The sequence below is a fragment of the Bos grunniens genome, chromosome 24, assembly GCF_055505025.1.
Source record: "Bos grunniens cultivar Pamir isolate PY7600 chromosome 24, Bosgru_T2T1.0, whole genome shotgun sequence".
Lineage (NCBI taxonomy): Eukaryota > Metazoa > Chordata > Mammalia > Artiodactyla > Bovidae > Bos > Bos grunniens.
Window position 1 is genome coordinate 42,367,534 of NC_141188.1, and position 27,033 is coordinate 42,394,566.

Genomic DNA, 27,033 nt, shown 5'->3' on the forward strand with positions numbered 1-27,033 from the left:
GAGTGTGTGACCAGCCCCTTCTGGACATCATCCTCAGGACACACATATTCCTTGTGTCAGAGGGACTCAGAAGAGTCTGGCTAGGCTTTGGCCATGGAGAGAATCTTTGTCAGTATATCAGCAAAGCTCTCATGAAATAAGCCCCAAGGAATTTCTCTTTCTCCTTCATGTGACACTTAAAGCAGACAGAGATCTTTTTTTAATGTCACATATACCACATGGATGCTTTTCAACTGTGGTGCTGGAGAAGACTTCAGAGTCCCTTGGACAGCAAGGAGATTGAATCAGTCAATCCTAAAGGAAATCAACCCTGAATACTCATTGAAAAGACTGATGCTGAAGCTAAAGGTTCAATACTTTGGCCACCTGATGCAAAGAGCTGACTCACTGGAAAAGACCATAATGCTGGGAAAGACTGAGGGCAGAAGGAGAAGGGGGCGACAGAGGATGAGATGGTTGGATGGCATCACCGACTCAATGGACATGAGTTTGAGCAAACTCAGAGAGATAGCTGACTCAATGGACATGAGACAGAGAGATAGCTGACTCAATGGATATGAGTTTGAGCTAACTCAGGGAGATGGTGAAGGACCTGGAAGCCTGGTATGCTGCAGTCCATGGGGTCGCAGAGTCAGACACGACTGAGCAGCTGAACAACACATAACACATGGAAGCTAGTGAAGCAGGTCCCCACTGAGGAATGAAGAGGCTGCAGTGTTTGTTTATGGAGGACCTTCTGTTCTAGATCCTGGGCAGAGGTCCGACTCCACCTGTTCACTGACTCCCAAGGTAACCCCACAGCCTGCCTTCTTGGCTACTTGTCCTTCCAAGTGTTGCTGGAGAAACAGCAGGAACAAGCTGACTCATTCTAGACTCTGTACCATGACCTGGCCCTCAGTGACCGCCCCCTGCCTAAGCGGTGGCAGAAGCTCCCCGCCCCCCAACATAGCCGGCTCCCCCACTGCACCAGCCCACCGATCCCGCCGGCCCCTCCAGAGCTTGTTCTGCCTGAGAAGTCTTCTCATCCTTTAGGTCAGCCAGCCGGGACCCTGAATTTTTGGTATTTTCTCTGCTTGGCTCTTGAATCCACCTAGAAATTACTCCAGAGTTGGCCTGAAGTGTGTTCAGGATGGAGGTCCAGCTTTTTTTCAGAGAAACAAGCAGTTAGGCTGCTTTCATCATTAGATAAGCAATTACTTTCTCACAGAAAGGCCATACTGTCATATATTCAGTTCTCACCTGTAGTATAAATTTCTAATTTAGTCGCCCTTTCCATTGCAAATAAAATAGACTCATGGGTTTTCAGCCAGTTTACAAAAGCACAGTTTTAATCAGCCATTTCTTTTGGCGTGAGTCATAGAAAGGTTTCACTTTCATGTCACTATTGGAGAGAGGCCGACCCACTCACACCGGCGTTATCTGTCTTGTTCCCAGTCTCAGGCTGCGTCTGTCCACTTCTCTGCCTCAGCCCCAGCCAGTGGGTCCTTGGTGCCCTTCGTGAGCAGGAGTGGAGGAAGAGAGCAGACTGAGCCGATGTGACTAGAAGAGCTAAATGCCAGGAAGCCGATTCAGTCTGAGTTCCTGCCCTGGGTTATTGATCATCTATCATCAGCGTGAAAGCAGACGTGATAGAAACTTCAGGCACAGGCTCACATAGATCATGGAGGCACTTTGTGGACCTTTAAGATGGGGTGGTTTCCTTCAGCGTCTGGCCCCAGGTCTCCATGTGTTTTGAGCGCTATTTACTGGGGTCTTTGTATGAATCAAAACTGGCCAAGAACAAAAAGGATAATAAAGCTCAGCAATATTCAGGCCCTGAGATAAAATCTCACTATCTTCAGCTGCAGACAGTTGTACCTGGCCCTTTCAAGAGTTCAGTCATTAGACTTACAACGTGTTGTACTGGAGATAGTTACCTGTGTCTACTATGAAATAGGTGTGGAAATATTTGTATCTACTACTCCAAGGGCTGTATTTTATATCTCTTTATACTTTCCACAACCTGCCACTCAGAGCTGGGCGCTTGAAGGGCACTCAGAGACCAGCTCTCATTTTTTGATAGAATGAATTCACTTGGAAAAGATGTAATTGCCTTACAGGTATGAGCTAATTTCCACACCACTTTTTAAAAAATAACATCCCCCACAAAGGATCTCCTGTCCCTGCTGTCAGGTCTAGGACCAGGGAGGTACAGAGTGTCCCATGGGCCTCCAATGCCCAGACTCCCATCCAGCACTTTTATTTAATTCTGATAGAGGTAAGTCACAGTGTTTCAGTCTCTGAAGCCCTTGGCTGCAGGGCTGAGCATCTACCGTCAATGCTTTAGGAGAGGAGGTCCTCTCATTCATCCATCACATTGAAGAGCCTCTCACCTCCTTGGAAAGCTTGATGTATAACCAGCTCTGTGTTAAGAGATGGGAATTCAAGGAAGTGTAACGTGAACTCTTTACTTATATTTACCATCATTGTTAGGACTGACATAAGCCGTCCAGTAATTATCCCACTTCAATGAATGCACCAGTATCTTGGGCTCTTTGTAGTACAATAAGTGCATCATGAACTAAGTTAACATATACTCAGTTGTGCTCTAAAATGTAGTATCATATGATTCCAGAGACATTTTCAGTCTCAGGAGCTTCGACTTGACCTTTCGAGGGAATTTTGGGAGAAAATTAAGCAAAGAAAATGCCTCCGTTAGACTTCCTTATGAATTAAAATGCCAAACTCTTCATTAAGCTGATAATTGGAAATAGTGGCTGAATAAGACCTACCGTTTTCCAGCTAGTGAGGTGTCCTGGCTTTATTCAATTCTGTATCATTTCAGTATGGGGGATTAGCAATTCACATGCCCCGTCTTGGGCATTTCATAGTAAACAGTGACCAGGGGTATCAGTGCTGTATGTTTTGGAGGCCAATGTGAACAGTTAACGTGAGAAATTTGGTTAGAATTTCAGCATCTCTTAGAAGTGTGGCTTGAGAATTCTAAACTTTCCTTTTCAGGTAGAAGAATGTAAAGTGAATGGAGATTTTTATTCTTCCTGCAACACCAGCTGAATGCATTTTAATAGGCTGTAGTGTCACTGGTGATTTATTGCCCTTTTTTGTTCTTTTATGTGTTATATTTGTCATTTCGCTGTGGCAGTTTCATCTATAAAATGGTATAGTTACAAGAAAATGGTGAGAGGATACAGCACTGCCATGGGAGATTCTGTTCCTTCTTCCTTGTCATTTTTGTAAGCAAATACTGAGTCAAATGTCAAGCATTTGGTTTCAAACATAATATAATTTAAAGGATATATATTGCACTAAAATAGTGTTGCTTTTTCCATTTTTACTACATAAACTTTGGAATTTCTATGTAAAAGATTTTCAAAGCAAGAGAGCAATTTAATTTTTCAGTATCCTTTTGTGTTTTCTCTTTCCATCAGCAGTGTGATAAAGGAAACCAAAGCAATGCATTTAAGTGCCTTTTATTTGCTTAAGGCACAGAGCTTCCTGGCTTGAAAAGCATAAATTGGAATTTATATTTTAGGAAATCTACCTTTTAATTTTGTTATTAATCTCATGCATTATGCATATCCAAAATGAAAGCTGAAGGTAAAGGTTTGAGCTTAAACGAAAATGTTGGCAAAAGATGCGAAATACTAGGGAGAAAACAATGCTTGTAGTTTTAAAAAATAGAGATTTTGCATGAAAGATTTTATGCTAATGAGTTAAATTATTCTTGCCTTTCCTGTAAGGAATATATAATATCAATTTTATAGTAAAATTATGTTGGTTCATATTTGATGTTAGTAAACATGGAAAAGGCCTGGATATTTTAATTTATTTTTTAAATAAACTTTTTTTTTAAGAACAGTTTTAGGTCTACAGGATTATTGCAAAGATAATAAAAAGTTCCTATATACCCCACACCCAGTTTCCCTTTGGATATTTTAAAAATATTTATTAAGGCTGAAGGACAATAGCTGTTTTACCAGGTCTTTGCTTTTACCCCAATGGCTAGCATGGAACTAGGCAACATCATAATCGTTCATCGACTCTTGTTGATAGATACCAATTGTGCTACTTTCATTTTTAGCCCTTCACTTGCCTTAGAAAAACACGACCATAATTTAGAACAGAAGGCATCAAGATGAACTCCAACAGCTTCATGTCTAAGAAACCAGTGAATTCCATTGAGAATTTGTAGGCAAAGGGCCATGTCTTACTGCTGTGCTTTTTGGTTGACTTTGGACTAGTCTCTCTTACAAATAAGCTTTTTTAGAATACTGTAAAATGCTTAGTATTTGTGAGAGGTTTTTTAAAGTATTTATGGGTGTGATCCAATATATTGAGTCAGAATGGAAAAGAAGTCAGAGTTTCCCCCAATGTCTTAACAGAGCCAGATGTTGAGGCAGCAAATCCAGAAAGCTTAAAGGGTAGAGCTCAGAGAAACAGAACTCTTTTCTGGAGAGAGAATTATTGTTTTAAATACTCTGCTGACCTTGTATTGATAATCAAGGGAAAGTCCAGAAAATTGAAAAAGCTCAGTCCTTTCGATCCAAGTGCCTCATCTTGTTTACCCTTTTGTTGATATCAGTATCAAAACTTGTTCAATATCAGTGTCTCCAGAGGGCTGACAGGGACACCTGGAGCCTATGAAAAGACTGACTCCTAAAGTTCCAGCCTGTTAACCACCACCTCTGCAACAGACAGGCACACTCATGCACTGCTTTTAGAATTGTCATTATTTTCATGTAAGAGAATCTTGGGTTTGGCTTTGAATGTCTGATTCCTTCTCAAGCCATGGCTTTTCTAGCTTAGGAACCACATGTATGCATGCATGCTAAGTTGCTTCGGTTGTGTCTGAATCTTTGCAACCCCGTGAACTATAACCCGCCAGGCTCCTCTGTCCATGGGATTTCCCAGGCAAGAATATTGAAATGGTATGCTATTTCCTTCTGCAGGGGATCTTCCCAACCCAGGGATTGAACTTACATCTCCTGCATTGGCAGGAAGATTCTTTACTGCTGAGCTACTGGAGAAGCCCCTAGAAGGGGGCGGTACCGGGTTCGGGAGGAAGGTACCACTTTCCTTGATAGTAAACCATTTCAAACATTGTTTGTATTAAACATCAGTATATCATGGAGGAACAGGCAACGTTTACATGCTATATTCAAAAAAATCAAGCAACAGACTTCAAAGAAATTTAAAGCCAATGATCGACCACTTAGGATAAGGCTCCTGCTTGTCCTTGCCTGCGTGACTCTTGGGGACAAATGGTGGATCATTGTAAGAGTCAGGGCTTCCCTTTGACCAGCTTGGAGGGAGCAGGGAAAGCCCTAGAGTTTAGACTCCAGGTCATCTTCTATACTTCTGAACTTCATCTTCTGAACCACCTGGCACTCTTCCTAGGGCCGTTTTCAAACATGTCAGACAGGAATCTGGGCCTCAGAGTCTCTGTCCTGGATTCAATAGGGCAGTTCTCAGGTAAAGTATGGATCCCACACACCTAATTCAGAAAGTATCTGCTTGAGATACAAGGTCATGAGTTCAGACTTCTTGGGCAAATCTCTTAAATTCCAAGTCTCAGCTTCCATGTCTATAAAACATGGAGAATACTGCTTCTTAACCCCAGTGGGGGCAGTGGGAGAATTACCCCAATGACATATATAAAGGGCCTTTCACCAGCTGAGTCAGGGCCAAGGCAGAGGAGTTGGCAGTTGCTCGTAACTTTCTGTCATGACTTTGTTACTCACTGTTGTCCTGATAAAGGATTGTTTATGCCTCCTAGGACTTTCAGAAGCCCATGGTAATTAATCCAGGCCACTGCTCTTCCCAAGCTTGAATGCAAAATTGAACTTCCCAGAAAATGAATGGCTTTCTTGATGCTAGGTAGGGTATTATTTACATGAATACCATGTGGCTGCTGGGGTCTCCAAGAGCCCCAGAGTGTGGGAGGAATCTGATTATTTTCTTATATGTCGAGACCTGTGATGAGTTCCCCCACGGGTGGTATTTCCCACTTGCCTGCCTTTGAGATATAGGTGCATCAGAATATAAGCTATATTCTCTTGCTAGTGGTGACCATGGTGATGATGCTAGTGATGAAAAAAAAAAAAAAAAATCACCACATTTTCAAAGACAGCTGCTTTATTTGAAGCTGTAATAGCCCAGAGCAGTGTCTAACCTATTCTGCACCTCCCTGTGGCCCAGAGCACGGAATAAAGCGCCAGGCTCCCCTTTGTTGTCCTGGCCACTGGGGCTCCATCGCCCCTCCTCACTGTCCTTGGTGTTGATGTGAGCACCTCTCTGTGCTCGTCCTTCAGTTACGCCGGTTCTCAAGGGAGCCCAAGATGACGCACTTTAGCAGAACTCTATCTAGAGGGATGATAGATGATCTCATTGAGTACCTTTTTTCAGACACTTGCTATGAAGTTGGAAAAATATGGAGCAGTTGGCAAGGGAAGGTGAAGCCACATAAGTTTTCTTCCACATGTTGTTTTCATTTTGAAGAGTGAGCGACTATCTCTGAGAAACATCTTTGAAAATCAGCCTGGCACCTGCCTGGGAGTTAATAAATGACATGTGTTCAACACATCTGTCAGGATCTCTGATGAGTTTTCCCATTTCCTCCAGTAAACATCCAAGCCATACATCACCCTAGCACTGTAATTGATGTTCAGTTTAATCTGTATAATGTATTATTGGTATTGCTAATGATGCAGTTATTAATTGTGGCCTATTATTAATTATAACAGTTTACTCAAGTTAGAGTTCTTGGTCAAAACACATATTAGCATACCAATTTTTGTCTGGAATTTTTGCATATGTGCTGTCCTTGTGGTGGTTTTTGTTGTTTTTTACTCAAGATTGTGTCTAACTTCATAGGAAACATGATAAAAAGTGTGTGATATTGTCACTTTGGTGGGTACTTCTTATATGTCTTTGAATAATTTCTTTAGATATTGGAGTATATTTACATACAAATATGCGCATGCACACACTACATCAGAGCGAGTTATGTGTGTTTTTTGGCCAGTTTAAAGGCTTAAAAAAAAGGGAATTTTCAGATTTCTACCTTATTTCTTCTCTGAGTAACAAAGAAGTTAGAAAATGCTTCTAAAGTAAGGTCATAGGAATGATATAAACATTTTATTAAATAAACTTACAATAACTTTAATCATAATAGCATTATCTTAGAAATTTCTCCTTTTTCGCTTTCTTAAAAGTCCCAGACCATTTTAATTACTCTCCAGCATAAATTTTGGCTCCTTTAAAGACTTCTAAAACAAATTCGACATATGATCATGAAAAATGGTCTACAGCTACTTAATCATTACAAATATTGAGCTCATAACACTTTATTGTTGACAGATACTCATTTCCTGTCTCCCTGATATGTACCCAGTTAACTTTCTCGTCATTGATGGATATATATTTCACTGCTTTGGTGCTGGAAATATAACATTTTGCCACTAGTATTTATTTTCATGCTCTTTCTTTCTAGTAATCTCATTTTATCATTGATGAAAGTTTGGTCAGTAAATTTACTGGCAAAGACTTTTATCTGTCATCAACCTCCTGAGGAACACCTCCTGTGCCTGGCTGGCTCACAGTCCCTGGAGCCCAGGCCCAGATGGTCTGTCTTTCTCGGGGTATTGTCTTAATGGCCACAGAAGGTCATCTAAAGGCAACCACAGACCCCATTTGTCTTAGTAAGCCCTCGATAAATGCTGGGAAGAGGCAGAGGAAAGACCACAAAACAGGACTTGTCTTTACACTTCTAGTTTTTCCTGTTTTCTTTCCTTTTATACCCATCACCCTATGTATGGGAACTCTAGTGCACATGGAGAAAGAATAGGCTGGCTATGAAAAGAGCGCAAATGAGAAAGACAGAAAAATTAAAGTGAGATTTATTGTGAGAGAGCTTTGATTCAGCATGAACTTCAGACACATAATAAGATGCTGGGCTTGGTCATGTGAAGACTAAAAACTAAAACCAGCTTTGTCCCAAGGAACTTATGTTAAGATGTAATATAAAGGACTTACCAAAATAATGGAACTTGCAGTTGAAATAGTCAACAGGGGTGACAAGGAGAGGCTCCATCAGTTCAGCAGGAGAGAGAATACTTCCTGCAAAGCCACAGGGACAGTGCTGGGCTCACTGGCCTTTGAAAGACAAGTAGGCCTCTATGATGTATGAGAGGGGATGGGTCCACAGAGCAGCAGCAAAGGTCCTGAGAAGGGAGATGCTGGCTGTGGAGCTAGAGGGGGAGGAGAGGACTGGTCATCTCCCTTTGGTTGGAGCACAGGTGGATGTAGGAAAGTCAAAAGAGAAGAAGCATGAAGTTTGGAAAAGAGTTGGGAGGCAGCTAATGGGAGGCCCAGCTGCCTTTTGAAATAAGCATTTGGAGGCTTGGGGGTTTTTATTTTGTTTTTTAAATGAAAGAGTGAGCTGATTAGGCCTGTTCTTTAGGAAAATCACTGTGCAAGAGGCTAGATGGGATGTCTCCCTAGGAGACAAGTACAAAATACAGAAAAGAAATAAACCAGGTCTGTGGCAGTGGGAAGAGAGATGAAGAAAATACAGTGTGTTTTTAATTTTTAGAGATTGGGTAGGGAGGTAAACTGACCTGGTGTTAGGTGACTATCCTTCAACCCAAGATAGAGTTTTGTTTTAATGCCTTCAAAGTTTAGTTTCAAACAAACTGTTGGAAATATACACTCTGAACTGATAATATCTTCAAAATCACCCATTCACATTCCCTTTATTGATTATTCAGTTTGTATGAAAGGTGAACACAGCTGATGCCATCTTATTGACAAGCAGTTCACTCATTTTATTACTTGACCATGATTTGAGAAATACAAATGGAAGAAATAAAGCCATTTCATCAGACCAGTAATGGCACTCATAATTCTCTGCAAACTTCTAGTGCCCAGAGAATAAGTGATCAGGATTTGATAGATCATCTTACCCACAGGATGTAGACCCATCAATCAATGAGAGCAGTAACTGTCATGAAATTAGAACAAAAATAAAAAAGTAGATTAATTTTTTAGAGACGGTATATATCAAACAATCCAGCGTCTCAGTTTTATATGAAAAATTATGTTTCTGATTATTACTTGTACGCCGTACATGCTCTGTGCGCCCTGCAGTGGAAATTAGGTACAAGGGAAGAGTTATAAATTCAAAAGCATAATCAGGTTACAAACAATACATAAAATGTGAACAGAGATTATTCCAGGGGTGCTGATTGACTTTGCATTCCCAGAAAGAGAAACAGTGATGTGTAATTTAAATGAAAAATCTTGGAGATATTTCGTGATTATATATAATAATATCAAGGTACAGCCGGAAAAACCAAACACAGATGACAAGGAATTCTAATTTTCTGAGCAATAAGACTTGAGTGAACTACAATAATCTTTAAAACTGGGTGTTGCTATTTTTAAGAAAAAGAAAAGATGTCTGCAAAAGGTGAAAAAAAAAAACTATGATAATTAATTGAAATAGATTCTCTATTCCATAAAGTCATAAAATGCTAGTCCAGAGTGGCTGAGGCTTCCTCGAAGGACGTTTTAGAACATCTTTGAGGACCAGTGCTCTTTGAAACACACTCTGAGAAACAATATCCTCATGTTTCCATTTCATTTTTTCTCATAAGGTTTCTCAACCTCCTGTTTCTCTTTTCAGCACCTTCCCAGGATGGCTGTTCCTGACCCTTTTTTCTCTCCCCCAACCACAAATACCAGAGTGGAATTTTGGTATTTGGTCTTGCATGTTGTGAGAATGGAGTATTTTGTTGTTTGAATTCAGTGCAGGCATTTTACCCAAACACCAGTTCTGTCACCAGGAAGCAGGCCAGGTTCTTCCCTGAGCAGTGCCGGTGTCCAGTGCCCGGCTCTAAGGCCAGAGGGCCTGTGTGTGGCCAGTGGGCGCCTTTTGTGAGCCCCTCCTCTTTGTAGTTCCAGTCACTCCCTGGGGCCAGACACTGGAGGCCCCTAGCCCAGGGGGCAGTAGCCTTCACTGCTCTCCACATGGACTGTCCTTCTCTCCTCCAGTTGGGTTTTGAAGACATAGTCAGACATGGTCCCTCTCTCAGCCTCTTGTGTCTGGCAGAGAAAGGTGAACTCTCACTCGTCTTACTCATCTTGAGTGTCCTGCAGGGCCTCATTATGGGTCCTGAAGCACAGGAGGAGCTGTTTATCTGAGACCGAAAACCAGGCTTGACTGCGTCCCAGGGATGGGTCAAGCAAGCATCCGTTTCGTGTCCGTCCCAGGGACGCTCCCGCCTCTGATGGCTCACGGATCACTTAGGGTGGAACTCGGAGCCGTGTCACCCTCTGCCTTTTCTCCTCCTCTTCCTTTCTCCTCCTCCTTCTTGTTATAAGGAGGGAGGAGGGGGCCAGCTCTGTGCTCCTTGATAAACTCCCAGCCCCACCGCAACCCTCACATCTCCGTTGCCACCTGCTTTGAGATCACCAGGATTCATCTCACGAGGCCCTTTTTCTCATAAAGCCCTGGCGTCCAGCTCCCCCGTGTTCCCTAGGCCCTCATCCCCTTACCTCTCTGTACGACCCTCTCCAGGCCCATCCCTTCCTGTCCCATCAAGGTCGTTACTCCAACAGGCATCTCCTTTCCCTCCTGCATCATCAACTTTTTCCCCTCCAGGGGTCCAGAAGCATCATCATTCAAAATGCCCTCATTTCTCCCATCTTAAAAAAGAGCAGTTTCCCTGGATCCCCACACTCCTCTCTGGCTCCGTATCACACTGACTTCCTCCTCCCCCTCCCTCCTCCCTAGATCAGCAGCTCCTTTTTGTCCCCATTACTGGCCCTTCTTATGACCCACCCTCTCAGTTCACCTCCCAAGCACTCTCCTGTAGTCTCATGGCTTTAAATATCGCCTGGCAACCCCCAAATGTTTGCCCCGAGTCTAGATTTCTCCACTTTATGCCCAACACCTACTTCATATCCTGCTGGGCTGGCATCGTGGGCCTCCAGGGGAAGTTTGTATGGTCTGTGTAGTGGTCAGAACTGGGCCCAGACCCTAGAGCCAATGGCTGAGTACATCGAGTTCTCAACCTGGCGAGCTTCTGTTACTGAATTTAGCATCCAACACTGGGCCAAGACAGACTGGATTCTGCCAAGTTGAAAATCAACCAACCACTGCCATGGATAATCACTCCTTTTCTTTAGAGATTTTTTTCACGTTGGATGTTATATCTGAAACCTGGAACACCATCCTTTTTTTTTTTCTTGGAAATGCTCTTCTTGGTCATTAGAACAGTCCACTTGGCGCTGTCACGAGGAGTCAGCAGCCTGCACATCCGTGGAGGTGATATTCACCCTCCTTCCCCCTGAAATATTTAGCATATTTATCATTCTAGTGACTGTCCAAGCCCACATAATACACACTTTTAGATGCATTTGAATTTATTCTCTTCAAAAGGAGCTACACGTGTGGACATGTGCAGTAACCTCTAAGCGGAATGCACAGTAGAAGAGAAAAAAAAAATGCCTTTCCATGAAGAATTTGAATTTATACCAAGAAAAAAAAAAGGAATAAAAGGTTGTAACATTAGAAACCTGGCACGAAAATAACAAGACAAGGGGAAAATATTGTTAAAAAAAAAACCTCTTGCCAAGCAGTTTGTTAAGTTACACTGTTACATTCGTAGATTTGGGTGAGGGAGAAAGAAGTGAGTGAAGTAGCTCAGCCCCGTCTGACTCTTTGTGACCCCAATGGACTATTTAGTCCATTGAATTCTCCAGGCCAGAATATTGGAGTGGGTAGCCTTTACCGTTCTTCAGAGGATCTTCCCTACCGAGGGACTGAAGCCAGGTCTCCCACATTGTAGGCAGATTCTTTACCAGCTGAGCCACAAGGGAAGCCCAAGAATACTGGAGTGGGTAGCCTATCCCTTCTCCAGCAGATCTTCTTGACCCAGGAATCGAACCGGGGTCTCCTGCATTGCAGGTGGATTCTTTACCAACTGAGCTACCAGGGAAGCCCCCGGGGGAAAGAAACAAGCTACCAACTGCAGCCACATTCTGTCACAGATTATCCTGTCTGTGGCTGACTGACAGGTCACAGCCCCAGGTTTCCAAAGGGACAAAGGGGAGAGAAGCGCGTCCGGAGGGAGAGGGACAGAAGGAGGTCCACCTCAGGCAGGATGGAGGGCAGAGCACGCAGAAGGCAGGGGTGGTGTGTCCCCGAGGGCACCTGCAGTAAGTGACACACTTCCGTGAGATTGTCCTGGGGTTGTGATTTATTTCAGCCCAGTTTGTGTTTATGTTGGTGCTTCTCCAGAGTAGTTGTAAACCCAGACTCCTCACTCAGCCCCTTCACCCAGGTAGTAAGCCAGTGACCGTGTGGGGAAACCTGCAGGGCAGCCCTCCTCGCCCTTTTTGAGTTGCTCCCCCATTTTGCACGATTTCTGCCATGATCACCTTGCCCCTGTGTCCTGTGGAGGCTGAACGTTGCATCTTCTTGGCCTTCAACATGAAACAAGTTGAGTAAGTGCTAAGGAACGATGATGCTGAGCTTTGCCGGCTGCGCGGCAAGTGCACTGGCCTGTTTGCGACAGGAAATGAGGCATCGCTGGGCTGATGTCTCTCCCTGACCCGAGGATGGGCAGAGTCACACCCTGGTTCTCACAAAGCTTAGAGAAGAGGCTAAAGTACAACAAGACTAGTTGTTTAGTTAACAGAAGCAGACATGAGACCATTAATACGACCAACTCTTCTCATGGAGTGTTTACAATCCTTGTAATTGCTTATATTTAAATTTTTAAGCCATATCCAGTTTTTCTAAATAATTTATTCCCTGAGTATTTATTGGCATAATTTAGGTACAAAAAACTTAGAGAATCATTTGTTTAGAAAGTCGTCTACCACCATACCACCCTGAACATACCCTATCTCGTCTGATCTCAGAAGCAAAGCAGGGTCTGGCCTGGTTAGTACTTGAATGGGAGAAAGTATACCTGGATAACTTGTAATCTATCTCTAGTGAGATAAATGGAGTGGCTCCCAGTGTGCCAGCATTTGGAAGAATAAAACCAAATAGCTTTCTTTTTAAGTTTCCAAATTATATTTAAAAAATCAAAATTGAAAGCCATTAGGCTTTTTGTCAAGTTTCGTGAATTTGAGCTATGTTATTTTTACATGGATGGCTGTTTTCACCTATTATTCATTTTTTAAAACATACACATTTTAACTTAAATTTTTTTCTTAGCAGTTTAGTTAAAGAAGTACTATCCTCCAAATATACCACTTGGCTATGTGTTCCAGTATTGGGGTATATACTTCAGATGTTATTACAATAAAAAATGGTAACAGTGATATCTTCAAGGTTCATCTGACACCTGTTCGAGGGACATTCTTTCAAACAGAATAGCAGGACATCTCCCTGAAGTAGTCAGAAATAAAAATGTCCTGTAAAGAGTCATTCTATCCAGAAGAGCTTGTATTAATAAGGTGTGATTTTTGCATCATAACTACTCTCCTTGCTATCGTCGATTGTATTGGAAAGAACACGTGCATGGAACCTCAGGCTATGGTGTTTCCTGCCTTGTGTTTCTCTGATCTTGACCAGTTCCGTCTATCTGATGGCCACAGCCATGTTCAGAGTCCAGAGTCTCATATAAAATCTTAATATGAATAACTTTTTAAAGAAGCGTTAGTACGTTCCCAATGGAAACAGATGGCAAGTTTATAGTCTGACCCCTGTTCCCTGCTGTGACTCAGACCAAGCCCCATGTGGAGCGCGTAGGACACAATGATGGTTAAGTTTTTCAAGAATCAGATGACCCATAAATGCAAAACCCAGTGGAAGGGTAGAAAGGGCTGGTACCAAGAGTCAGTGTTAATTTCATTTTTACCAACAAGAAGAAAATTCTAACGTGGGAGATTTGGACATAAAATCTCCACTTTCCCAATGAGCTATATCAGTAGGGAGAGGGACGTGATGGCTCAGATGCCGAGGGCGGTCGTGTTCTGACGAAAAAGGGAGCAGCCCTTAGAAAATGGATTCTGTTTAGAGAATAGAACGATAGAATCCTAATATTTTTCATCCCGAGCTCATTTAGCAGAGGTAATGGATATTTCATCAGACACAGATATGCCATTCCATTGCATTACACTGTAAACAGGACGGACAGTGTTTGGGAAATGGGAGAGCTAAGACAGTAGCCACTGGCAGGCCCTGGTTATCTCATTTAAACAGATACCAAATGTGGGCAACAGTAGTGTGATCGTCGGTTGCTTCCCACTTTGTGAATAAATTGCTTAGAAGGAGTCTTTGCCTACCAGATGTGACCTAGATTTAGCTTTTCAAAGGCGGGGGGTTGGGGGGTGGGAGTATCTCTATTGTGTTAAAAAAACAATTGCTGGTAAAATGCACAGTAAGTGAGCTTATCTCCCCTCTCCAGGTGTTTGGGCTAATATGTTATGGAATTACTGCTTCATTTATGAAAAATAATTGGGGGAAATGTTCCAGCAAATCAAATTTGGATAAAGGCTGAGGATGTCTATTGTGTTGTTAGCAAGTTTTTAAAAAGGCAGAAAGATCAGGGAGCCCATAGAGATAATAAAAATATTTTAAAAACTGTGTTTGAGAAGAGTCTCTCATAAAAGGGTCAGGCGTGGGTGTACTTTCCAACTTGTGTTGGGGTTTAGTGAAATATGGAAGAACAATGAGAACAATTACACCCCTTTCAGCGCCTGTGAAAGCTGCTGAAAAAAATCAAAGCCCGTCTGTCTGCTGGCTCCGATAAGTCTTACGACTCTGTTAAAGGTGGCGAAAATGTAAAAAGCTAACGTTTCTATTCTCCCTTACCCACCGTGTCTCTTTTCTTGTCTCCCCGCCTCCTGCAGGAGCCGCCACTCCAAAACCAGTCCCAGAACCCGAGAAGCAAACAGACCACACGGTCAAGATCGCGGGGGTCATCGCCGGCATCCTGCTGTTCGTGATCATATTTCTCGGGGTCGTGCTGGTGATGAAGAAAAGGTGAGCCCCTGGCTGTTGCCATGCAGGTGCTGCTGGCCCACTGTTGGCCAAGAGGCTTCTCGTGCGTGAAAGCGTTCTGTTAGTCCGTTGTCTTGGATGACCGAGCCGCACCTGTGGCTCTGGTGGTTCGTATTTTGCATCATGTAGCAGTCAAGGTTATGGGAAAACATTTGGAGTCCGCAGCTGGATTTTGTGTGACTGTGAAGAGCTTCTTATGCCAGGTCAGCGTTAAGGATCAGGTGTCTTCCCACCAGTTGGTACTTACTTAAAGCTCAGCAGAATCAGTAAAATCACTTGTTCACCAGGAAATGTTCAGTATTAATACTTATTACTAACAATAGATCTTGAGGAATACAAGAAAAGAGACTTCTCCTTCTCATGATAAGGAAGATAATGACAATGACAGAGTTTCTTGGCCCTGCGTTATGTGCAGGCACCATGTCAGGAGATTAAACAGCACAATATCCCACGAGAGAGGGACTCTCAGGATCAGACAGACAGCAACTCAGGGCGTGGACACATAAGGACAAGGATGGTAACATGTTGGGTGTAGTAAGGTTGCCCTTTCTAGCCAGGGGTGGTCAAGGCAGGAGAAAAACACATATGGCCGCAGAAAGCAATCGTCACCTCCAATACATGAAAAATACACAGTCTCTTTTGTCTTGTGGAAATGAGAACTTGCTTAATAATACAGTGTTCAGTTTATATAAAAATGATCAACATAAAAGATAGATGGCAAAAAGCAGTAAGATAAATTATCCGTTTTTTATGTAGTTTAAAATTAGTTATAAACAATTATATCCTACTGTATAGCACAGGAAACTATATTCAATATTCTGTGATAAACCATAATGGAAAAGAACATGAAAAACAATATATTGAATATATACATACATATATATATATATATACACATGTAAAGAACCATCACATTTCTATACAGCAGACATTAATACAATATTGTAAATCAACCAACTTCAATTTAAAGAAAAATTTAAAACAATGATAGAGTGTGAGCAAAGTTACAGATGACAAGAAGTGCAGATCGAGAGGTTGACAAAGCCAAGTCAGGGAGGTCTTGTCTGGTCACCTAAGGAGCTAGACCTGGTTGTTAAGTCCACTGGTGGCCTTTAAGCAGGTAGTAATGGGATGTGCTTTTTCTATTAGAAGGATCACTCAGTGTTAAGGTTGAACCCAGCAAGGAGAGAAAAGGGCTCGAGGCAGGAAGACCAGCAACTTTAGAAACATCAGGAGGTTGCAGCCGCTTGTAGGCCGATCCGGGGAGCTGAAGTAACACAGAAAGAACCTGTTGTTGGCGAGGCCGTTGGTGGGGGTGTCCCCGCTCCCCAGTCATGGGGTGCGTATGAGCTAGGCTGTGTGGGGCACGAAGAGGGGAGCTCAGCTCTGCACTTCTATGTCTAGTCTTCCTGTGCCATGGAGTGGACACGTCCCCTGGGCAGGGGGGGGTGTGCTGGCATGCAGTGCTATCCACAATCAGAGTCATCCATCCACGTGTGCCCAGCTGAAGCTGGGGCTCGAACGTGGGCGCTCAGCGCGACTGTCAGAAGGAGGTCGAGGGTAAAGGTCAAACCTTGGGTCACAGGGATATTTAAGGGATGAGCTAATATCTGAATGTATAGGCATACATATACAGCTTTCCTTGCTTCTTCTTTTGTATTTTGTTTACTGGTCCGGTGAGGCCTCAGGACGAGGCCTTGTCCTGGCTCATACAGGCCTGGCTGGTCCCCATCATTTCAGCTCCTCCTCCCTCTTGTCATCCACCTTTTCTTCCTTTCTTGTTGGTCACACATCATTTAATTTCACTCCATTTTTAAAATATTCTTTCTTGTGTTGAGAACTTTGGTGATCTGCTCTCTTAGCAGCTTTTAAATATATAGCACTATAGTGTTGTATATACATAGAGGCTCAGATGGTAAAGAATCTGCCTGCAATGCTGGAAACCCAGGTTTGATTGTTGGTTCAGGAAAGATTCCCCTGGAGAAGGGAACTGCAACCCAGACCAGTATTCTTGCCTGGGAAATCCTATGGACAAAGGATACTGGTGGGCTACAATCCATGGTGCTGCAAAGAGTCAGACCCAACAGAGCGATTAACACTTTCTTAATTACTTACTTACGGCAATGGCACCCCACTCCAGTAATTTTGCCTAGAAAATCCCAGTCAGACACAACTGAGCGACTTCACTTTCACTTTTCACCTTCATGCAGTGGAGAAGGAAATGGCAACCCACTCCAGTGTTCTTGCCTGGAGAATCCCAGGGATGGGGAAGCCTGGTGGGCTGCCGTCTATAGGGTCGCACAGTGTCGGACACGACTGAAGTGACGCAGCAGCAGCAGCAGTATAGTGATATTAACTACAGTCACTTGCTGTAGTCATCCCATCCCCAGAACTTCTTAACCTTGTAGCTGGGAGCCTCCTCCTCCCTCTTCACTTCGCTTATCCCTAGCTTCCTTTTCTTTATCTTCTCTGCATCTCTAGCTGTCAGTCTCTATTTCTTTCTCCCTTACATCTCTGTCTTTTTCTTCCTCTCTTACTTGTTCATCACCCTTCATCCACTTTCTCATGGATGCTCTTTTTCTCTCCCACCTCGATGTTTATATAGAAAGCTTATCTTTGGTACGGGTAGTTTGTACTATTTTTTTAAAATATGATCCAGTATGAATTCTAAGCAGCCCTAGGCCCTTGCATGCCTAGATATTCAAACTAAGCATTTTGGAGAGTTGATTTTTAGTCATGGGAACGTGTTGGATTTTCATGTCATCTGGCAAGTCCTCCATGAGGAATTGCCTGAAACCACCAATCCAGTTGCCCTCACGACCTTAGCTAAATGTTAATTCATCCTCCAAGGGTCTGATTCTGCTGGATTAATTTATTATTCTACTTTGGACTCTCAGGCAGACATGGAGGTTATGTTATAAATTATGCATTTGAAGAAATTGCCGATGGTAACATACGGCCTTGATACAACTTTAGACTAAATTCCAATAACTCATATCAAATTTGTATGATTATTTACTAGATGATAGCCTTAAAAGGGTTATTTTCACAGCATGTGCCACTTTGGTATTTGCTCTTTCTGAAATATAGAATATGCTGCCTTGTAAGGCAAATTTGTCAGAAACTTGTAAGATTTTGACCTGAACAATCATGTGGTTCAGACTATCCTAGTTAATAGAAATTCCGAAAACTTCTGATTGTTCAGGGTTTTCCCTCCAAATTGAAGCCTAGAATTTTAAATGTGTTTTTAACAGACCAGGGAAAACATGATAGTAATCACAGGTAAGTGGCTGGAGAGTTACTGATAAACAAGCTACAGAATTTGGTTAGCAGACAGAGAGTTTAGATTTGGAATTCCTGGATCTGTATTTTAACCAACTCTGTGATTCTGAACTTCTTTGCCCCTTAGTTTATTCATCTGTAAGTTGAGCAAACTGCACTCAACCACATCTGAAGTCCCACCCAGGCCCAAACTCTCAGGCTTTCTATTACGTGGCAGCTGATGCTGGCGTCCTACAAGGGCAGTGAGGACTCCTTATGTATCTCATGCTATAAACATACCCGGCCACTCCTCCAAAGCTCACTTTGTGCAGTGGATTCAAGTCTCCATGGAGTGTTGGCTGGTGAAAGTTCATCTTTCAGCCACATGCTTCCTGTTGTCATACAGTAGGTACTCAGATAAAGGGGAGCAGCAGAAAGATGAAATGAGAGAGAATGAGCAATAAAGAGCCAGCTTTCATTGTAGTGTTGGTCATGTTTGCTGGTACAAGCCTGTGCTCATCAAACTGGGAGACCCACTCCTGCCCAGGCTAGACTCAGTCACCAACATGAGCTTGTGTCATTGGTCATAAAGGCAGCCTGAGCCAAAGAAAAAATGTGGGTGAAGCAAATGCATCAGTACTTCTGGTAATATAGGCGGAAGTCTGTGCTGCCAGGGAAGAGTGAGAATTGACCATCTGGATGGGTCAGTGTTCTGGGCCACGTGGGCCTGAGCTCTTGGGAGGGGGAAACAGCAAATTTCCCTTGAAGATGTTGCCAATTATTGTCTTAACTAAGATCCTGTGGGCTTCTGAAAGGCCAGCCATCTCTAAAAATTAGTTACTGAAGGTAGGCCTGGAACAGAACCTGTAAAATCTGTTCTCTTTGCAACCCTATGCACTCTACAGTCCATGGAATTCTCCAGGCCAGAATACTGGAATGGGTAACCGTTCCCTTCTCCAGGGGATATTCCCAACCAAGGATCGAATTCAGGTCACCCGCATTGCAGGCAGATTCTTTACCAGCTAAGTTACCAGGGAAGCCCAAAATCTGCTCAACTCATACTAGCTCATGGAATCCTTTCACACCCAAGTCATAACGACAGAAAACTGAGATGACCTTCAGTTTTATTTAGCTATAATGTTTTATAACCTATCACAAATTAGTTGTTACCTGTTTGTGAATATTTATATACTGGAGCCTGGCCTAGAAAACAAACCTACTTTCCTTAATGCCCTTTACAAAACCTTTACATGTATTTTTATTTATTTTATTCTTTAGGCAAAACAATTTCTTGGTATTTTCCCATTCCCAGTTCTTTTGAGGGTGCAGTATTTTGATGAAGCAAATGTTAAGAAGGGGTGTTAAGATGAATATCTATGAAATTAAAAGATCTCTTGCAGAGTCACATGACAACACACTCAAAATTAATGTAAGTTGAGTTGAAGATACTTAGTTTTTCTCATTTTCATCCCTGTATAATTAAATATATTTGTATAAATGAAAATGCCTGCATGTTCAACATTTTTTCATAAGGAATAATTTATCTCAATAACATGTTTGACAGAATTTAGTATATAAACACTGTCGATTTTTATCCTGATTAATTATATTTACTATTGTTTCTAAAATTGCTATAGATCTTTTAGAAATTTGAGAACATTTATATCAATTACAGTAATATTTCTGTCTCAGTCATTGTGGTAAATAGAAATTACAGAAGTTTTGACAAAATGGAAATCATTAAAGAGATACACAGTCTTGGTCAAAATAGCAAATGTTAGCTCTCCCACTGCATGCACACCTGTTATAGGTAAATATGACTGTTGCCATTCTGTAGCACAATACCTCACTCTCCTTTCCATAAAGCATTTTAACAGATGTGCGTTTTGCAAATGTGGGCTTCTCAGGTGGCGCAGTGGTAAAGTACCTACCTGCCAATTCAGGAGACGTGGGCCTGATCTCCGTGTCAGAAAGATCCCCTGGAGAAGGAAATGACATCCCACTCTAGTATTCTTGCCTGGGAAATCCCACAGACAGAAGAGCCTAGAAGGGTACAGTCCAGGGGATCGCAATCTTTTGTCAGACATGACTTAGCGGCTAGACAACATTTTGCAAATGCAGCTTATGTCATTAAATATTTAGCACCTTTCTATTGTATTTAAAAAACAGTGTAACTACCAAGAAAAAAAAATTCAATACTGTAGGAAGAGTATCCAAAAACAGGAAACCAAAAAGATAAGAGAGAAAAATGTGATGAAAGTCCACTTTCTAAAGAGATGTCTGCAGTGTATGAGTGGAGGTAAGTTGACATTAACTGTAATTCCCTTACTAAACCTGTTTACACTTGAGATAGAATTTTTTCCACTATATTTAAGGGTCAGTTGCATGTAAAAAATGTCTCAAGTCTGAATGCTTTACTCAAAGTCCTGTTTCAAAATCACATTTTCTGAAACCGTACTGAGACAGTCCTGTGTAGCCATGTCTTTGTGACTGTTTAGACTACGTGTACTTGACATGTAGTCGTTTAGATAATAATCAGGTGCTGAGACTCTTCTGCGGTAGCACATGCTTCAGCACACGTGAAACAGGACACACATGTAACCAACTGGTCTGGAAATGCCCTCCTAATTAATTAGCTAGTGTACTTTAGTTTTCTAATGGTAACTGAATGAGCTCCTTGTTCAGTGGTAAAATATAAATTTATCTTATTTTTAAGATTTGTTTTTGATGTGGAATATTTTTAAAGTCTTTATTGAATCTGTTACAATACTGCTTCTATTTTAAGTTCTGGCTTTCTGGCTGCACAACATGTGGAATCTTAACTCCCTGACCAGTGATGGAGCCCTCACCCCCTGCATTGGAAGGCAAAGTCTTAACCACTAGACCGCCTGGGAAGTCCATAAGTTGACCTTTGTCAGTTCTTTTCTAACCAGGACTTTATGTGGTAACTCTAATAGCTCCCATAGTCGCACTGTTTCTGGATTTGACCTATTGGTTTATTTGACTATGTTCTACTGGGGGCTCCTTATAAATATTTTCTTTTAAAAAGGAAAGTAGGGAATACAGGTACCAGTTTTTTTTTTTTTTTTAAATTTAACAGGAAGAAAGTGTCAGAATGATAAGAGGCAGTCACTGGACTTTAGAATCGCACAACCTGGGTTCACAGCTCCACTTGGTGCTGGCGTAAATTCAGGGGTGTCATGTAACCTCATAGTGGCGTAAATTCAAGGGTGTCGCATAATCCCGTGTTGGCGTAAATTCAGGGCGTCACGTAACCTCTCTGAACTCACTTTGCAGATGTGAAATGTGATGATGATGACTTGTACTTCACAGGGCTGGGGGTGGGGAGGTGGGGTAGGAAAATTAAGTGAGAGGACTCAGGCATATAGTTGGTGCTTGATAAATAGTAGCCCAGAAGTTCAGGAAGCTGTTCAAGATCACATGGGTGGTACTCGGAGAGCCTGGGGTACATCCAGGTGTGTCTTACTGTTCCCACCTGCTGCCCTGGTCGCAGCAGTCAAGTTCAGAGGTGCCTCTCGCTCAGTAAACCTCAGCTGCTCTTTGTAACCAATAGTTAGGGACACCAAACAGTCATCGTCTTATTGCCATTTACTCTTGCTGGAAATCTACATGTATTTCGAACTGGCAGCGTGTTTTAATCTCCTTTCTGAGCTATCACTGGAGAATAGCTGCAGGATCACTTTTTCCTCTTAATCCTTTCGAATGTGTGTGTTCATGGCATTCTTGGAGCCATCGGTTTTCTCCTAAGAACTCACAGCAGAGAAGATGCTGTGTCCTCGTCTGATTAGTGAGTGAGAGAGCTTTGTTGAGTTTTATAGTAAGCCTTCAGCAATTGAGCTTCACTCCCTCCTTCTCAGACACAAACTCTAGGGTCTGGGGGCTGTGGAGGATCTGCAGGGCCCTGGAGATGAGAGGCTGACATGGGCCCCTGCGAGCTATGTGGCCCGCAAGCTGCTGGCTTTGTGACCCCAGTTTCCTCAGTGTAATGCCCCCAGCGGGTTCCAGCTGGTGCTAGTGGTAAAGAACCCGCCTGCCAATGCAGGAGATATAAGAGATGGGGGTTCGATCCGTGGGTTAGGAAGATCCCCTGGAGGAGGGCATGGCAACCCATTCCGGTATTCTTGCCTGGAGAATCCTATGGACAGAGGAGTCTGGCAGGCTACAGTCCAGGAGGTCACAAGAGTTGGACATGACTAAAGCAACTTAGCATGCCTGCATGCACAGTGTCCGGAAGTCATAACAGACCTTTCCTAGAGTGTTCGGAGAAGACGATGTGTCATTGGCATTGTGGTGCTGACCCCAGTACTAACTATGTGGTCAGTGCACACACCGTGCTGCTGCACCATTGAGCTGGAGCTGTGTGTCTCATCACAAACTTAAAGTCTTAGTTTCTGCCCCCAGAGGCCAGCAGGACCAGGAGCTGGAGGAAGTGTGGCGTCCACTTGGAGAACATGGGTCTCTGTTGAGAAGGTTACTGGGAGGAAGGCCACCAGGGGCACAGCTTACGGTCCCCACAGCAGGGCCAGGTCTGAGCGGAGACTGTGGAGCCGAGAGCACAGAGGAAACTGCTCCCGACCAAACTGGCCCAACGGTCTTCCTCGTGCAGAGGCCCCTGCTCCATCCAGGGTTTTACTCCCTACAGAGAAGGAAGCCGGGTGCTGGGGCCCCGACAGCACCTCCCTTGGGGGTTTCCTGCTAAGCCCCAAGGTCATGTGAGTGGGCGTGGCCTGGGCACTGAGCACAGATTCTATGGGTATCTGAACCTGTCAGACCCGGACCCGGTCCAGGGCCGGTCATCAGGACAGAGGACGGGGTTCTCTCTCTCCTGTATCTGGAGTAGCACCCTGCATCTGTAGGGATCCCAAGCCCTCTTCACAGCCCAGGCCTCTCAGCTCTCACAGGAGCATCTGAGGGTGGACCCTCTGGTCATGAGACTGGCCCTGAGCTGGGCTCTCTCTGCCACCTCAGGGCACGGCCATCCTACTGATGCCTACCTGAGTGCCCTGGAACTTTCCACCACAGCTCCTTTGTATCTTGTATCCATTAGCACAACTTATTAAAACATGTTCTTTCTCTATATCTTAGCCTTGAGGTTCAAGTCTAACAGAACCTATAAGGGGGTTTCATGTTTACCACTGAAATTGATGGTTCATTCTCTGAGGTGGCTGGCCCCCAAGCCTGTGTTGATGCTCCCAGCTCTGTGCCCCCAGGCTCTTTGTGCTCTGTAGAGGGCGACCATCTCATTCATGTTGACACGACCTTGCATTCTAGTTTGTAGAGTAGGAAACACCCAGGACATGAAAGCTGAGGATGCTTCATTTAGGATGATAGGATGACAACCATCATCCTAAGACAAACATCACTAAACCTGTCTTCTTGGTCAGTGAATCTGTGGATTCAAACTTAATATTATCACTTCTTCAATTCTTTCTAATTTTGTATTAATGACTAAAACAGTAATGAAAAATACTTTCACTATAGGAAATATATATAGGTTAAGAGCAAACTAGTGTCTAACCTGACTTATTTAGGCAAAATTCATGATCTCTCTAACATAAATCTGAATTTCAAGAAGGAAAGAAATTATAGCTGAAATCTTTAATCTTCTTTAATCATTTATGAAGAAGATAAAGAGGAGCTATCGTGTTAATTAGTAGAGGATGTTATTTCTTTTCTTTTTTTTTTTTTGCATGTCTCAGCTTTACAAGGTGCTGCAGTAAATAACGTATTGACAAATAGGAAAGGCATGTTGTTGCCCAGCGTCCTCACAGACTGTGCCCTTCAAGGTGCATCATGCTTCATTAGGTCCATTGGAAGGAGTTTGGGTTATTTTCATATATAGCTCCCCTCTTGGCACTGATGTGGTGCAACTAAAGTAAAACTATGTTTATGGGTTTTACTGCAATAAGTAAAAACTGACTCACTTATTAAGTCCAACCTCCTTCTATTTGTTTGTAAGAACAACACAAAACCAAAACTTGGCCAGATGGGGGAGGAGCCAAGATGGCGGAGGAGTAGGACGGGGAGAACACTTTCTCCCCCACAAATTCATCAAAAGAGCATTTAAACGTCGAGTAAATTCCACAAAACAACTTCTGAATGCCGACAGAGGACATCAGGCACCCAGAAAAGCAATCCAACTCTTCGAAAGGAGGTAGGAAAAAATATAAAAGACAAAAAAAGAGACAAAAGAGGGAGGGACGGAGTTCCGTCCCGGGAAGGGAGTCTTAAAAAGAGAGAAGTTTCCAAACACCAGGAAACCTTCTCACTGCCGAATCTGTGCCGAGCTTTGGAAGCACAGAGGGCAACATAACAGGAAAAAAAAATAAATACACAATTAAAACTCGAAGATTGCGAGTCCTACGGTAACTCCCCCAGCAGACAAGCAGCGCAGACGCCTGCACGCGCCATTAGCAAGCGGGGGCTGGGCAGGGAGGCGCAGCGCGGGCTGCATCGCTTAGAGTAAGAATCTGGCCTGAATACCCTGAGCACTATCTGAGCGAAATAATTTGGGCTAGCAAACCAGACTGTGGGATATCTACCACGCGAAAAGCCAGCCCTAACCTAAGACCGCCAGGCCCACGCACGGAACAAAGAATTGAACAGAGATAGCCGGCTACAGACCTTCCCCCTCCGGTGACAGGCAGCCAGAGCCGGAAGGGGGCAATCGCAGCCCCAGAGAGACATTATCTATAAAACTGTAAGCAGGCTTCTTTGCTAACTAAAACTTCTTGGGGGTCTGGACGGTTAACATCTGCCTGAGAAGGTGCACTGGTTTTACACCCAGATAACCGAGTTGCAGGAAGGCGATAAGTCGCAGCATTGGCGCTCGCCAAACACCTCATCACTTGAGCTGCTCGGACCTGGGAAGAGCACAAAACTCAGGCCCAACTGAGTCTGCGCCTCTGAGGACTACCCGAGTGCCTGAACCGAGCGGCTTGGACCTGGGAGGTACATGCAACCCAGGGCCAGCCTCGGATTGTTCCCAGCGGAACAACCTAGAGCCCGAGCAGTGTGGGCAGGGAGGCTACACGCGCCGTGAGCGGGGGCAGACCCAGTGTGGCTGAGGCACTGCGAGCACACGCCAGTGTTATTTGTTTGCAGCATCCCTCCCTCCCTTCCCACAGTGCGACTGAACAAAGAGAAGAAATACAGCTCCACCCATCAGAACACCGACACAAGCTTCCCTAACCAGGAAACCTTGACAAGCCACCTGTACAAACCCACACACAGCGAGGAAAAGCCACAATAAAGAGAACTCCACAAACTGCCAGAATACAGAAAGGACACCCCAAACTCAGCAATTTAAACAAGATGAAGAGACAGAGGAATAGCCAGCAGATAAAGGAACAGGATAAATGCCCACCAAACCAAACAAAAGAGGAAGAAATAGGGAATCTACCTGATAAAGAATTCCGAATAATGATAGTGAAATTGATCCAAAATCTTGAAATTAAAATGGAATCACAGATAAATAGCTTGGAGACAAGGATTGAGAAGATGCAAGAAAGGTTTAACAAGGACCTAGAAGAAATAAAAAAGAGTCAATATATAATGAATAATGCAATAAATGAAATTAAAAACACTCTGGAGGCAACAAATAGTAGAATAACAGAGGCAAAAGATAGGATTAGTGAATTAGAAGATAGAATGGTAGAAATAAATGAATCAGAGAGAATAAAAGAAAAACGAATTAAAAGAAATGAGGACAATCTCAGAGACCTCCAGGACAATATTAAACGCTACAACATTCGAATAATAGGGGTTCCAGAAGAAGAAGACAAAAAGAAAGACCATGAGAAAATACTTGAGGAGATAATAGTTGAAAACTTCCCTAAACTGGGGAAGGAAATAATCACCCAAGTCCAAGAAACCCAGAGAATCCCAAACAGGATAAACCCAAGGCGAAACACCCCAAGACACATATTAATCAAATTAACAAAGATCAAACACAAAGAACAAATATTAAAAGCAGCAAGGGAAAAACAACAAATAACACACAAGGGAATTCCCATAAGGATAACAGCTGATCTTTCAATAGAAACTCTTCAAGCCAGGAGGGAATGGCAAGACATACTTAAAATGATGAAAGAAAATAACCTACAGCCCAGATTATTGTACCCAGCAAGGATTTCATTCAAGTATGAAGGAGAAATCAAAAGCTTCTCAGACAAGCTTTTGAAGAGAATTCTGCACCACCAAACCAGCTCTCCAACAAATACTAAAGGATATTCTCTAGACAGGAAACACAAAAATGGTGTATAAATTCGAACCCCAAACAATAAAGTAAATGGCAATGGGATCATACTTATCAGTAATTATCTTAAACGTAAATGGGTTGAATGCCCCAACCAAAAGACAAAGACGGGCTGAATGGATACAAAAACAAGACCCCTACATATGTTGTCTACAGGAGACCCACCTCAAAACAGGGGACACATACAGACTGAAGGTGAAGGGCTGGAAAAAGATTTTCCATGCAAATAGGGACCAAAAGAAAGCAAGAGTAGCAATACTCATATCAGATAAAATAGACTTTAAAACAAAGGCTGTGAAAAGAGACAAAGAAGGTCACTACATAATGATCAAAGGATCAATCCAAGAAGAAGATACAACAATTATAAATATATATGCACCCAACACGGGAGCACCGCAGTATGTAAGACAAATGCTAACAAGTATGAAAGGAGAAATTAACAATAACACAATAATAGTGGGAGACTTTAATA

At 43.0% G+C, this 27,033-nt stretch overlaps 1 protein-coding gene across 5 annotated transcripts in view; it reads left to right on the plus strand.

Moving 5' to 3' along the window:
• PTPRM (protein tyrosine phosphatase receptor type M) overlaps nt 1-27,033 on the plus strand; it is a 665,820-nt gene that overhangs the window by 430,794 nt on the left and 207,993 nt on the right. For all 5 annotated transcript variants that reach the window (XM_086373135.1, XM_086373137.1, XM_086373136.1 and 2 more), the window contains one exon: nt 14,872-15,004. In XM_086373135.1, the coding sequence (XP_086229261.1) occupies nt 14,872-15,004 (133 nt within the window). The remainder of the gene's footprint in view (nt 1-14,871; nt 15,005-27,033) is intronic.